The sequence below is a fragment of the Nyctibius grandis genome, chromosome 11, assembly GCF_013368605.1.
Source record: "Nyctibius grandis isolate bNycGra1 chromosome 11, bNycGra1.pri, whole genome shotgun sequence".
Lineage (NCBI taxonomy): Eukaryota > Metazoa > Chordata > Aves > Nyctibiiformes > Nyctibiidae > Nyctibius > Nyctibius grandis.
This window is the reverse complement of record NC_090668.1, coordinates 8,196,848-8,211,377: the sequence shown is the minus strand read 5'-3', so window position 1 is coordinate 8,211,377 and position 14,530 is coordinate 8,196,848. Positions and strand designations below refer to the sequence as shown.

Here is a 14,530-nt window from a genome sequence, read left to right as displayed (position 1 = left end):
TTTCCTTTAACCCTTAAAAACAGGCTTTTGCAGACAGTCTTTACTGAAACAATTTGTGACTGTGAAGAAGAGGTTGCAAGCCACAAAGAAAAAGACAAATGTACAATTTCTTAGCCTGGAGCATTTAAGACATGTAATTAGCCACTACACATAACATAGGGTAGCATATAGCTCTACTTTTGTACCAGATGCAATGAACAGTTCATATGGAGGCCCATACAGCTATGAAAAAAAAGAGGATGTCTCAGTGGTAATTTACAATCACACTTTGGACTTCTTGTTAACTATAGAGCTTGTAAAGTCAAGGGCCAAGACAACAGCATTTCTGCACCTCCTAATCCATCTGCATTCAGCACAGTATCAAATAGCATCAGATTCCCAAAACTTGCAATCTAGATGAGGCAAAAAGTAGAAGAAAGGTAAGTATGCGTCTCTGACGCCTGAGTTGACAGCACTGAGAAATTAAGCCACGTACTAATTTCACATGGGGAGTCTGTGGCTGATCTTAGACTTGAAACTAAATTTCACAGCTCAGATGTCCAAATTTCAGCCAAATGACTTTGCCAAAATCCATGGGTTTTAGTATATCGCTGAAACGAAGATGACTTGGATCATAAACAGCAGTATTTACAACACAAACAAGATAAGCTCAGAGGCTGACACTTCCTAATTTTCTTTTAATTTTTTTTAAAAAGAAGTGAAGTTTGTTCCCATTCAGAAATATTTTGGACAGCTGTACAACAGCCTTGTCACAGATTCAACACAGGCTGTCCTCAATTGTGGTTACAGCTCAAGAGTATAAACAATAGCAGCTGCAACCTGTCACTTACAATATAATTAGTTACAACATCAAATTTGTCCATCACTCAGAAGGGAATTTATGCTAGCAATGAAGACAACCTATTATTCGCATTGCTACTATCATCTAGGAAATTTGTCACTGAATAAGAACACAGAGACAATACTCCTGGGTAGTTTCAGAGTCTATTTTCAGAAGCATGCTTTAGAGGAGCACAAGTTCAGCTTATTTAATTGTTGTGCAGTTCAGGAGAGGATGTGGAAAGGATGTGGGGAAGAGAGAAACTGGACAATCCAGAATAACAGGATAACTTCTTGCTCTTTTTTCAAAGTTTATTTTTTAATACTGGTTCTGGAGGGTAATGCTCTGGGGCAGAACTTGGCTTGAGAGAATGAGAGAAGTGCAGCCTGCCAGTTGTGAATCCCTCAGTGCATAACAGTGGTATTGCTACGGAGCATTAGAATAGAGAGCCTTTAAGCACCTGTTTGTGTAGGTATGGGTTTATACAAATCCTCCTCTGATATTTCAGAAACACCATATCGCTGAGTAGCTGTCATGAAACACTGAAAATATGTAAACAAAATACTGAGATGACAGTACAGGTTACCCAACCAGTCAGGCTCCCTGAGGCCAGAGTGGGGAGTAGTCAGGAAGCTGATTCTGTCATTTGAGAAGAACAAACCATTTCTTCCCCAAATACCAAACATACATTCTCTTTCTGCATGTTCAATCTATGTCTTTATGTTCTGTCCATATTCATATTAATTTCATTCACTAAACAATTTTAAAAAGGAGGATTTTTATTATTATTATTTTTTGGTAGTTGTTAAAACTTGAAATTCCCATAAAATAGATGATACGTTAGAACGTGTTGACAGATACACTTTACACTGAAATCTGTTCTCAGGGGGTTCTTTGAAAAGTAAGTGAACCTGGCAAAGGACAGTGCTCTGGCACTCTGCCAGTCAAGAGGCAACACTCAATTCCCTAGATGAGCCAGGACAATTTACTTTGGAACAGATTGGCAAGGGATTTTAGGCAGCAACCTCCCACTGACTTAACGGTAATTAGATGGAAAATAACACCTCAGCCTTTCTGTACTTCATTTCCCAAAGTCTGTAGAATGCAGGTAATGCTACCGGCAAAATGAAATAAAATTATAAGGGATAAGCATACAGGTGGACCTACAAATTAATTTCATGTCTCTAGACATTACAATTGCAATTATAATAATTCATTATTTATTCACTAGGTGTTCCTGCACAAGAATACATGACCAGAAAGGAAACTAAAATAAAACCTAATAGCATCTCAACCAGTCTTCAGCTGCCTAGATGCACATGCAGACTACCATGAAGTCAAGACAGTTTAACCCTTCTTTTTACAGAGCACCTGCAAACGCAGTTGGGGATCTGAGCATTTAGATGGGATGCCTTTTGTTTCCAGTTCAGGGGGTGTTTGCTTGAGGCTGGAGTTTGTAATGAGAAGCCGCTTGGCTCAGCAATGCCAGCAGTATATGGCCAGCCTGTTCAAGAGTGCAGTCATGGCCTATTGCACAAAAAAAAACACAGCAATACTTTTTCCACACAGTTTTTTTACTTGAATGGTGCTGTAAATATCTATTATTCTTTTTTGATGTTGGTTTTGACCTACAGGAGGTGTAGGGAGACAAAAATTCAAAAAAAAAGTGAAAGTTTCCTCTTTTCATTTGAGAAGAACAGAAGCCAGCAATCTAAAGCACAGCAAGGCACAGCAGTATGAACGTGGTAATACTGACATCCACACATTTGGGATTGCTGCACCAGACGGAAAAGTTCATTAAACTAGAGTGGACACAAGCAAATGTTTTTAAAGTTCATTAAACTAGAGTGGACACAAGCAAATGTTTTTAAGGGAAGCGGAGATGACCTTCCATTCCCCTTGATCTTCTCCTCCCTCACATGTTTTGTTGTTGTAGCCCACTTCAGTTCTTGCTCAGACGTGCACTTCTCAAGATTGAAGCTAGATTAAAGAAAAGATGGTTGGTATGCCAGCCAGCTGGTTTCAACAGCGTAATTGCACAGTGGACAATGTAAGGGCCTTGAAGGAATCTTCTCACACCAGAAGTCCCAAAGCCATACAATGTAGGAAGACAACAAAACTCAAGCCTGATTGTAACTAAGAATTATATTAGACACTGGGAAAAGACACACTGGAGAACTTTCAAGAGTGATCCTGTTTAAACTGCTTCCTCTCCCCATATTGAGGAAAACACATAGGTGCCAAGCTTAGCTCAGTCGGAAAGCGGGGCTTCCTCAGGCACATCACTTCATCCATCTGCCTTTCAGCACTACCCTGTAGAACGGCAGTCATATCCATGGGATAGAACTAGATGGTTCTGACTTGTGTTTGTATCAAATTACAGACACACAATTCTGATTTAAGATTATTTCCTATAGAAGGGTACAGTAAATGCTTCAGTTTCACAGCATCCTTCCCCACTGCCCAAAACATGCTCTATATATCTAAAAGTAAGATCTGGGGCACAACATCATAGACAAGGCACCATAACATAACAAACAGCAGCCTACTATAGGAAGGAGTTTACAGGAAAACTGAAAAAGAGCTTTCACAATATAAGAAGGTGTTCACAGTTTGAATAAACCCATTAATTTTATATTTGCCCTTTTCTCTTCACATTTAAGACATTCAGTTGTGGGAACGCAAACCTAAAAGGGTTTATTTGTTATTGCAAACCCTACCCCAAACAAAGACAAACTGACATAACTCACGTATGTGGTTGTCTGTGCTTAGGAAGCCAAATCACAGCTTAGAGATCTAATTTTAGCTTTACTAGACTTCACAGAGTTTGCCACTTGTTGGCTCTCTTTCTCTAACTGGATGATAAATTATCTTTGGTCCCTTGACAGGAAGAAAAAAAAGAAAAAGACACGCTATCCAGTGTCATACATTCTCTGAGCTCTGACTCAATAAGACGTCTTTAACCCTGGAAATAACTTTATTTATGTTTACTGACAGCAATCAGTTACTTTACTGTCTATGTTATAAGCCAAGTCAGCTTTACCTTGTTAGCATCACACTGTCCTTTCTCCAGGGAATGAGCCAGCATCCTTTGCTTTGATATTGCATAATCTACAGTTAGAGGCAAGTAAATATCCTAAAAATATATTGTGAAATCATCATATGTACAATCTTAATTTAACATACATAAACATAATCACAGACAATAGTGTCTAGCTAACCTGAATGCAGGACTTCTCTGGATTCAAGAGGCTGCCTTTAGAGCTCAGACATGATGGTTTATTTAGTTTCAGCAAAGGGTCATTTATTCTCAGTTACAACAATTGGTTTTATGTCAACAGTTTTGTTCCTCATGCATTTTTGCCACTATTAAACTCAGATTGGTTTTAACTGGCTATCTCAAGCTTAGAAAGTCTGCATCTTATTACATTTTCCATCTTTTTCACTCCTGTTTCTTTTTCTTGGAAAAACTACACTAATAATTTTGTCGTTTCATAGTTGCATTTTTCAAAGTAAAGCCCTTGAGAGCTCTGAATGCTTTTCTTAAAAATACTCAAGTCTGAAAAAGGTGTTTTCCTCTCAAATTTAAGTGATTAGAGCAATTGCTCTACTGCACATAATTTTATCAAGCTAAATACGCTCCTTACACTTCAGGGATGACTTCTGCTAGTTGTGATTGCACTGGCATGCTCTTCCCAGCAGAGAGGACAGGAGTCTGTCGGCAACTTCTTCTACAATCCATTTGTATGCTCTCAGCTCGTTTGTGAAACACAGCTCAAGCAAAGGCCACGCAAGGTTTACAAAATATACGCATAAAAGTACTTTTCTGGAAGTTTTTTGTAGGAAGTCTGTGGTCACAGCCATAAAGAACTGGAAGCCTTTTGTAAATGGACTACAGCAATAATTTGTCATATGTTTCATTTTTTATAGACCTTTTCCTGACTAAACCAGGATTTGGTACAGCTGAAATTTAATGTAAGCAGTGAATAAATAGTATGTCCAACAGCACAGTATTTACAAAGAAACTAGAATAGCTGAAACAAGAGTATGATAGCTAGAAATCCTAGCATGGCAAGGTCACCACTTATAACTTCATACAGAGCTTTAAAAATAAAATTGTCACAAATGTCACTGTACTTCCTGTTTAAGTTGCAAATAAAAAGTGATTTTGGGTCTGGTTTTGTTTTTGTTTTGTTTTGTTTTTTTTTTAAACAAAATGCAAACAAAGTGGCTACCTCTCCTAAAGCGACTACACAGAATTTAAACTGTGGCAGATGCCAGATTATGACAGAATGAGCTAAAACTTTTCTTAATAGAGCATTTAACAGGAATTTTGCTTGGCTACTAAAATGTAGATAAATTCTTCATGTGTATGAAAGATATAAAAGTAAATTCAATTCACAATATACTATGGCTCATGCAAGATTATCACAGAAATATCACTAGCTTACCAGAGCCATGTGACAGACTGGAAGAAAATTTTTATGATAGGAGAAAACTAACACAACAATTTCAGGCTCACTAAGTGCCCAGGCAGTGTCAGGGTGACTTCTAACCAAACCAGTCAATGTTATAGAGAGAAATATTGCAATACCACTACTCTAACAACATGCTAATTTTTGAACCTAACAAGATACACTATTTTATACAGAAAGAGTAAAAAAAAAAATCAGCTGCCACTTTTAAACACACTGGCATTTTCACTTACAACTCATGTTTCTACTAACTGACTGCACAGTACTCTAGCATACAGTGACTTTACAGGGTAAGTTTCAATATTCACAACAGGGAAGTGCTGAGCACCTTTGGACACATGCTGTGCCTGATAATGTCCCTGTCTGGCACCTTTCACCCACATCTCCTCACAGCTCATGCAAACGTAACCAACACATCCTGGCCCAAAGATGATCTCTGTGCCCACTGCCAGAGGAGAGGCAGAACAGTAGAAGAATACTGACTCAAACAGAAGGATCTGGTTTACTGGAACAAGTAGAGAGCAAATAAACTATTTGAAATTCAAAGCAAGATTTAATAAATCTCATGTTTCTGAACAATGCTATGAATTATTACAGGCTCTCAACAAAGTAACATTATCTGCATGACAGCCAATTAATGCCTTAAACACCATTTTGGGTCATTAGCCCAGAGTCACGAGGAACTGTGCCACCTACTGCATCATCACCAGCGTCTCCTGGAGCTGTTAAATGTTTTTGGAAACTTCCCAATCACGCAGCAACAAGCAATGTGGCCCTTATCAGCTCCTGAGGTTGGAGGAGCAGAGTCTGCAGTGATATAGCACAAGCCCAGCAATTCTGGCAAGTTCCTGATAGCCTGGCAAGCATTTTATGTAATCTGAAGCTCAAGAATAAAATGCACATGATAAAAATTTTTCCCCACTTCTCACACTTAGCTTTCAGATTGAATATCAACCCTCTGAGTGGTAATGAACAGAGTCCAGAGACCTAGGGAAGGTCAAAGCTGACTCATGCTCAGCACGAATAGCTGATTTGATAAGCTGTTCTTCTGCTATGTGGAGCAACACCAGCGCATACGTAATACGCATGCAGGTCAGCACACCATACCTTTGCGTTTAAAGGTCCAAGTCCAGCTAGATGTGGACTGAATGTAATACACCTGGGAGCAGCTACGCTGTGAGAGGGTATTATGGTTAAACGCTTTTTCTCCTTCCCCATGTATGAAACAGACGGAAATCATTTTGGCATTTTAATCAAGAGTTCAGGAAATTATCTGTAAGGCCAAAACTACAAAGGGTTGCTGAAACTCCCATTTCACTGCTCTTTGTGGATTCTTCTGGCCTGCCAAAATAAGAGGTAGAAGTTATCTCCTCATCTTATTTAATGTTTACTATATTGAAGTAAACCGTCTCCTCCAGCAGCAGGACAACTCAGAAGCTACGTTATTTGTTCCCTCGACTCTTCCTACGTAGGAAGTAGAGATATCAATGGAAATTCGCTCTTTGTGAGGATTATAGATCCACAAAACTTGGATATTGAGGTTAACGACGCTCTCACAAAAGCTGTAGATTCTGTATTAAGTAAATATTACAAGTCCTGGCTTTAGGGTACCCAGTCACCCACTTACAGTGTAACTGAATCTGCACTGGGGGCTGCCCAAACCAGGCCAGTGACTCCAACCCAGACATGCTGGCTCTACATAGAACAAGTCTAGCTATTTGAGTGATTTTATATGTCTCTCCTCACCACAGCATCACTACGTGTCATGCTCAGCTATTATAACAGGTTTTCACTCCGGTTCAAAACCGCTGATGCAGAGTTTTAACAATTAAGAGATGTCACCTGAGCTAAAGTAAGCTTGACCATCAGACAAGTATCTGCAAACCCTAATCTGCCTAAGTTGCTAATAACTTGTGCAATGCTTTATCATTGTTAGTCCAGTGGTGAGCTGCACTATGTTTATGTGTATTTTTACTCATAAGTAACATTTTTCATTTCAAAAGCATGGAATGATTAACATACAGAGTTTATTTACTCAAGCTGTTCAAACTTACATCTGTTTTCTACTGCAATGAAAAGTGGAAAATATAGTTTTATTTTTACAAAAATGGCAAAGCAAAGACTAGGATTAGGCTTAATATTCAGCAGTTAAAGACATTACTGAATTTGAGCTTTCTAAGCACAACCACTGGGGTTCACTCAGCTCTAATTAGACCTTCAAAGCCAGATATGGACTGAGGAAATACACTAAGATCACTTCCATCATCGAGATGGATGCTGGTAATATTCACTTGAAAAAAATTCACTTGAAAAAAATGCATGACTTTAAGTGAGGCCAAGGCCAGTTCTAAATAACCAAGGCAAATTTTTCTCAGTTACTGTAGGTAGAGCAGCTTTGTTATTAGAAAAAAAATAAAACAAACCACAAAACAAACGACAAAATCTCCCTCTATTTTCTCTGCACTTCCTGTAACAAATCAAAGATTTTTGGAAACAGTTGAAAGAACACTGAAAACTAGCAGGGAAATCTGTTCAAAAAGGAAAAAGCTAAGATCACTCACTCTTCTAGAAGGAACAATCCAAAACCAGACAATTACAATCACAGGGATGGTGACCAAGTACAGGATGCCAAAACTGTTTCAACAGAAGATTCAATATATATCAAACACATGACACAGAAGATTTTTGTAACAAGAAATATTAATAGAGGTGCTGGTTAGTGCTCAATAAACTTACATTTTGAATCAAAAGCAAAGACTGGCTTTGTGTGTTTTGTAGGAAAAAAATAATCCAAGGTTATCCTTCCAAATTTAAAGAACTAATTCAAAGTACAAATTGATCTAAGAACAGAGTTAAGCTTCATGTCTGTGAAAGCCCAATACTGAACAGTTTCTGTAGATAGAAAAAAAATCCTGGCACGAAGATACTGTGTGATGTGTGCTAAGGGTAAATTTCCTAGCTGCAATTACACCCCTCTGTTTACCAGGGAGTCCACCTAGCTGGGTGACGTGACTTTTTATCGTAGATTTCCAAGTTCCTCCCCACAAAGAATACCTCAGTTATCTCTGCTTTTTGTTTTCATTACATAAATAAATATTTACTAGTTACACTGTCAGAACAGCAGTTATGTGCCAGGCCCCAAGGTCCCATTACCAGTAGTAAAACGTTGCATTTGCTGTCCTTTTAAGCTTCACTCAGCAAAAAGATTTCACCTGTCTCAGTGAGCAGAGCTGATCCTCCAGACACGCAAGGCAGGGAGGAGGCAGGAACTTGTAGCTGGAGAGGTGCAACAACAGGAGGAATGACAGGCCATTGAAGAAAGATCAACTTTGGCTTTAATCATGAAACCACACCCCAGGACAGCAGGGGCTGAGAAACTGGAGGCTGCGTTATGCCCAAACTAATCAAGAGAAATCACAGTGATTACCTTTTGCATTAAGGCAGTAACTGAATCATCTGGAATTGCTTCCTGGCCTGGTTACACGGAATGCAAAAGGAAACAACTTCAACCAAAGTAAACACCTAATGCATGCACCTGTTTTGTTCTTTAGTAGAGTGGTTACGTACAACATGACTTTGCTGAACCACAGTTACACAAAGAAATGAAGTGCTTTATTCAAAGAGGAAAAAAATCCAGCAATCCCTTTGAAGTCCAGAGAGTGAATCAAAACTCCATATATTTAAAAATCCCACCAGAACACTGTCATGTAGAAGCAGGAAACAAATCTAATCATTCAGAAGCAGCCTGAAAGAATGTTACCACCATGGAAAAAAATTGAACCATCCATCACACCAAATACATATTCTTTTGTTAATCCATGTGACAAAAATCAACTACATGTGATACCAAACACTTACAGACAAGCTCTGTGACACTTCCTACCCTCGGCCCCGACTGACATGTATCAGTGACACTGCCCACAAGGCACAAATGTCAACAGCTCCCTACAGCTTGCCTGGCAACACATTTGGGTAATAGATCAATGACTCTGTGGTACAATCTTTTACGAATTACATTGCACATCTCTGAAATTCCAGCACTCTCTGTGCACCTACCACCACCATCAGTGTTTGCTAGTACAACTGGAAAAGGCTCCTGCAGGTTTGTACAAGAACTCCTTTTGTCCAGCTAGACAGAACTACCCATCCAAACCACAAGTCCCGAGACATTTTGTCAAAAGGCTCTCCAGCGAGCTTTATTGCTGCAGCTTTCCTGGGAACTATACCACTAGCTCAGTAGGCCAGTTCCTCCTTCTCTTGGCCTGCTTTGGCCTCGATTTAAGAGTTTCCATTCTTGGTTGTCTCTTGCTGTCACCTCCCTTGCCACAAGAACCATCAATTATTTGATCTGCTGCATATTCACAAGAAGTCAAGGTAGCCTTCATGTCCTCACATTTTTCCAGAAGCATTTCCATTGCTTTGGCATGCCGTTACAGTGATCTGCTACAAGCATTCCTGCAAATGGCTTACGCCAGGATCCTCCTCAAAACGGGCAAAACTGTTAATAGGTTTCTTACAAAGTCTAAAATCAATGGTAAAGGATGCAGTTTGCCATTACTTGAATAAAAGTGACAATTAGCAACATAAACTCATTCTGAGGAGGGATACATTTTGAAAACATTCTATCGAAAAGAATTTTTGAAGTATCAGTTTTTGATCAACAGCTCAGACACAGAAAGAAACTGCATCTGCCAGAAAGTCTGACGCCTCCAAAGAGTTAGGGCATTAAATGCCTGTGAGGACTGTACAAAGTATTCCCAAATCACAAAATCTACTGCCCTTGGGAGAAGGGGAAAGAGAAGAGGATCTTCTAATAGCTCTGCAGGCACTGATTACTTTATACCGCACTGCTTTCTAGCTCTTCTAGACTTCCAGACTAACTAGCATAACTGGGGACTTTTAAAATAAATATCCCTATAATTCATCTTATATAATTCATATAATTCATCAGTTAAGTTTTCTAAACTCTCCTATTCTCTTGTCATAAATTTTGAAAAACATTAATATTTCAATATTCTAGCAATAAGCTGTATTTTAGATCTCAAAAGGGTGCTTTTATTTTAAAATGTTGGAATTTGCTAAATTCACTCTAGAGGCTCCTCCTCTTTTTAGGCTCCCTTTCAGCTATTGCTAGATAACCTCAGTCCCCACAGACTTCACACTTACAAATTATCTTGCAGGAAGTAACTTTAAGTATACATATATGATAATAAAGTATTGCACTCATTCAGCATAGGCCATGCTAAGCTTCCCCAGTACAGCTGCTAGAACGAACAAGCCCATCAGCAACTTCTGTTCTCTAATGCCACACGCCTGACTTCTTGCTCCCTGTACGTACCCTTTGGAGAAGTTGAGCAACAGAGATGTAAACCTAAGATTAATGTTTGAAAGATTGAGGGAACGTTGGAGCTAGGCATCTAGTTACAGCACACAGCTGCAGCTATGGAAAACCCGCTCCCCCTTTCTGCAAAGGGTTTTCTCTCACACCATTGCCTTGGCACAGGAGACAACTGCTTTTCCAGCATCCTTTGAGTTGCTTCTAGCTCACCAGTGATTCTGAAAATGATGTGGTTGAGGAGCCCAAAAATGCTCCATTTGCAGGGTTTATACAGCTGGATCTGAAGAGCCTTTGCTGCAGCCACCTTCAACGCTGCACAATGACAGGAAGGGTCTAATTTCATCACCAGCCCAGACATATCTAAGCCTTGCAAAGGAGCGTTTGCAGTATATAACAGGAGCCTCCTCTCCTAAGTGCTGTGCAAACACTTTCAGATAAACAGGGGCTGGCTCTGTCAGAGATCCTGTATTTTAACTTCTGACTGAATCCAAGCTAGAACAAGCATTAGGCCTGTATTAATGACTGCTTTTGTTCTCAAGAAATCACAAAGTCAGGAGGACATGAACATGACAGACACTTCACAGACGTTGTTTGAAAACCTTTGTTTTCTAAGTGATTTTTGTTGCCAGAACAACAATAAATGAATCCTTTTACCTGCCTGCACCTGTCAGCAACTAACAGCTTGTTGCAAACATACTGAACTAATAAAAGGCACCTACAGATTCTAAGGGCATCAGTCAGCTTTGGAAAAGATTCTTATGTTTCAGTCACCACAACCTGCCTAGTGTGTTATTTTTCTTCCAACAAAGCAAGGTATCATTTGTCACTGGCCCCGATCAGTAGTTACTGCTCAGAGATACAGAGGCATGATAACCCAGTGACACTCCACACAACACACAGTTGAAACAAGCAGTTTGCAGAGCTCCTCGCAAAATCTGAAAGTGCCAATACACTGACACAGGTAGTATGACATTATATTCATGGGCATGTGTAAAGTATACAACTTGAATGCATTCAAAGGGAGGGAATTCCAATCTTGCTGCCCTCTTCTCACCATTTACAATTACAGGGCTTGCCTTGAAAAACCGTAACAAACAGCAGAGGTCTGCTTCTTTCAATATTTCCTTCAGGTCTTTCAGGGGGCATTTCTGCTCACAGATCTCAGTACCAAGTAGACTTAGATTTCTCATCTACAAGAAGTATTACACATAAAATGCTGGGAACTAGAACGTGGTTTTGTAGTGGAGTTTAATACCCCTTTGCCATGTGAGGATGGCACCTGCTCACGTATACACCGACTCCTTCTGGCTTATCTAGGAAAGGTCTTTCTTGCAGAGAATGCACCCATTAAAAAAGGCCACAATTTCAGATTCCATGTCTGAGTGTAGTCTCCTCTAAACCCAGCCCATCACCCAACATGTAGCGAGTACCAGCTCCACGGCATAACCCTGGGACCAGCCATGCTTCTGTGACATGCAGCCAGGAAAGAAGGAGGGCTGCTGTGACCACACAAGCCTTTACCAGCCTGTGGCCTCTCAGGCAGATTCAAACAGCAAGACCCAGCCTTTACCAGGTTGTTTCAACTACACTTCTCCATTCAAAAGGCCTAATAACTACCAGCTTGAAGAGAAGAGTGCTGTTCATCTTCTCAAAAGACAAAGGATTTCCAAATCCAATTCAGGAACCAAAGCAAAAACGTGCTTCTCAGTTTCCAGTTTCTCATTTTAGCAGTTTGTCTGTTACAGCATGTACTAGGGCCTCCTAGGTTAAAAAAAGCACACCTTTTACACCCTGCATACACACACTGAATTTTTTACTGCTCACTGTTGCCAGATTTTAACTTTCAGGCTGATATTCTCAGGACCAGTCAGTACTCAAAAGTAAGCAGTTACAGAAAATTTAATAGTTGAAGCCTTCCTAAGAGGGAAGGGAATGAAAAAAAACCCCAAAAGCCCAAACCCAAAAAACCATCTCCCATTAAAAGAAATCTTCTCAACTCTAAAGATGAAATAGCTGGGAGTGAAAAGAAAATAAGATTTGGCAGGGAAGTAACTTCAACTGAAGTGTTTTAATGTAACTAAATTATTGGCCCCTGAAAAAGGGTAATTGCATATACACAGTCATTTATCAAAACCAACTGCCAGACGTTGGGAAAGAAGACGACATGTGTATAGCCCTAATTTAGCTATTTGCATATTAAAAAGAAAATCACTGGAGGGTTGGACACTGAATAGAAACCAGCTATCCTCACCCAGAGCACTGTATGTTGCTAAGTGACTGGGGGAGCCCTGTGTCATCCAGCTCACAAATCTAGCAGAGTGTTTAAGCAGGTGCTTATGGTTAAGCATGGTAATAGCCCATTAACTCCACCTATAATTAATACCTGCAGATAAGCCTTTATAGATTAAAAGCTATATACAGGTATTAACACCAGTCCAGCTGAAATTTTGACAGGTAAATCTTTTCAGGAATACATACACAGTGTTTTGCAGGCAGACGCGAACATGTTCTGTCAGTGCCTGGAGCCAGTTGAGAACAAGAGTGCTGTGCAGCACCGTTCAAAACAACAAGCCAAATTAAAGCCCTGCACTTATGACGACGACACCTTGGGTTCCTGTTTCCTAGCTGGTTCAGGGAACAGACAGGTGAACTCATTCTAAAGCACAGACACAGATGACGCCTATCTACAAAAGACAATGTAAACATACCTTTTGTTGTCCTAGTTGCAAGAAAAGGAACAGGAAAAATAGTTAGCACACTTCCCTTTACAAAAACTGCACTTTGGATTTTTTTTTTAAAGTTATGTGTTTCTGTTGTTGTATATTGCAACTGATTTAGCTACCATGCACAGTCATTGTTTTAAGATGTGGCACATATCTCCATGTGTCAGCTTTTAGAATAGTGTGGTGTCATCAGTACAAACTTACCTTCCTAGCTCTTCTCCAATTTCATAAACATCCTCCACCTTCTGTTGCTTGAACACAGCCATATTTGGACTTTTCATTGGTGCTCAAAGATGATGCAACTAGAATATTACGAAAGAATGATATTCAGTACCATCTTCCAACAGGCAAAGAATCAGTAAAACACATTTCTGGTATAGTCACTTCGGATCCATTGCACTTCATTCATGGCCAAAGTTACCACTGATCAATCAAAAGAATTAATTTAGCAGTCTCAGCCAAACAGTGAGGGTCCAAATCTGGAAAGGGGTGAGCGCCTATAAGTGAAGAGGGTTCCTGCCCCTCACTGGAGTACCTGAGCGCACACTTACCCAGAAGCACAGAACACACCTTGAAACAAAAATGTGACAGAGGTAAAGCAACTAGGTAATAATTTGACAAGCTTACGGACAATAAAGCATGCACACTACACTAAAGAGAGCAAGCATGAGAATCAGCATTACAGGCTGCTTCATTGAAGTGTCAGCAGTCAGACCACAAGACAGAGCTTCCTTTTTCTCATGTCAGGCACTGCTTCTGAAGCACACAGGCAGGACAGCAAATGGAAATCTGAACTACTGCTGCAAAAAGGCATTGTGATTCCATCTACAGGGTCTTCAGCACAACACCTTTCATTACACACTGGGCATTTCAAATGACAAAAACACAATCAGCATTTGTTGCAAGCATTATTCTTAACTGTGAAATTCGTTTCCTGAACACAATCTTTTACGTAGATAAGCTCTGTAAGGTCTGGAAAGACAAGGCTCACATTGGTGCATTTGAGGATCTAGGAGTGCATTAGGTTGTGCTGCTTTTGAAAGAGAAGATCAGGGATCCCATTGTTCCTCAGCATACACCCACACAGCAACATATATGTTATTTTAACAGAATGGATTTTAACACAGTAACCAGCTGACCAGTTTACGACATGTTTGGTGTTTCCTGTGTAGAC

General features: G+C 39.8%; 1 protein-coding gene across 7 annotated transcripts in view; it reads right to left on the bottom strand.

Annotated features, from left to right (window-relative positions):
* DAPK2 (death associated protein kinase 2) overlaps positions 1-14,530 on the bottom strand; it is a 52,103-nt gene that overhangs the window by 27,170 nt on the left and 10,403 nt on the right. For all 7 annotated transcript variants that reach the window (XM_068410363.1, XM_068410362.1, XM_068410364.1 and 4 more), the window contains one exon: positions 13,561-13,658. In XM_068410363.1, coding sequence (XP_068266464.1) covers positions 13,561-13,637 — 77 coding nt within the window. In that variant the 5' untranslated portion in view covers positions 13,638-13,658. The remainder of the gene's footprint in view (positions 1-13,560; positions 13,659-14,530) is intronic.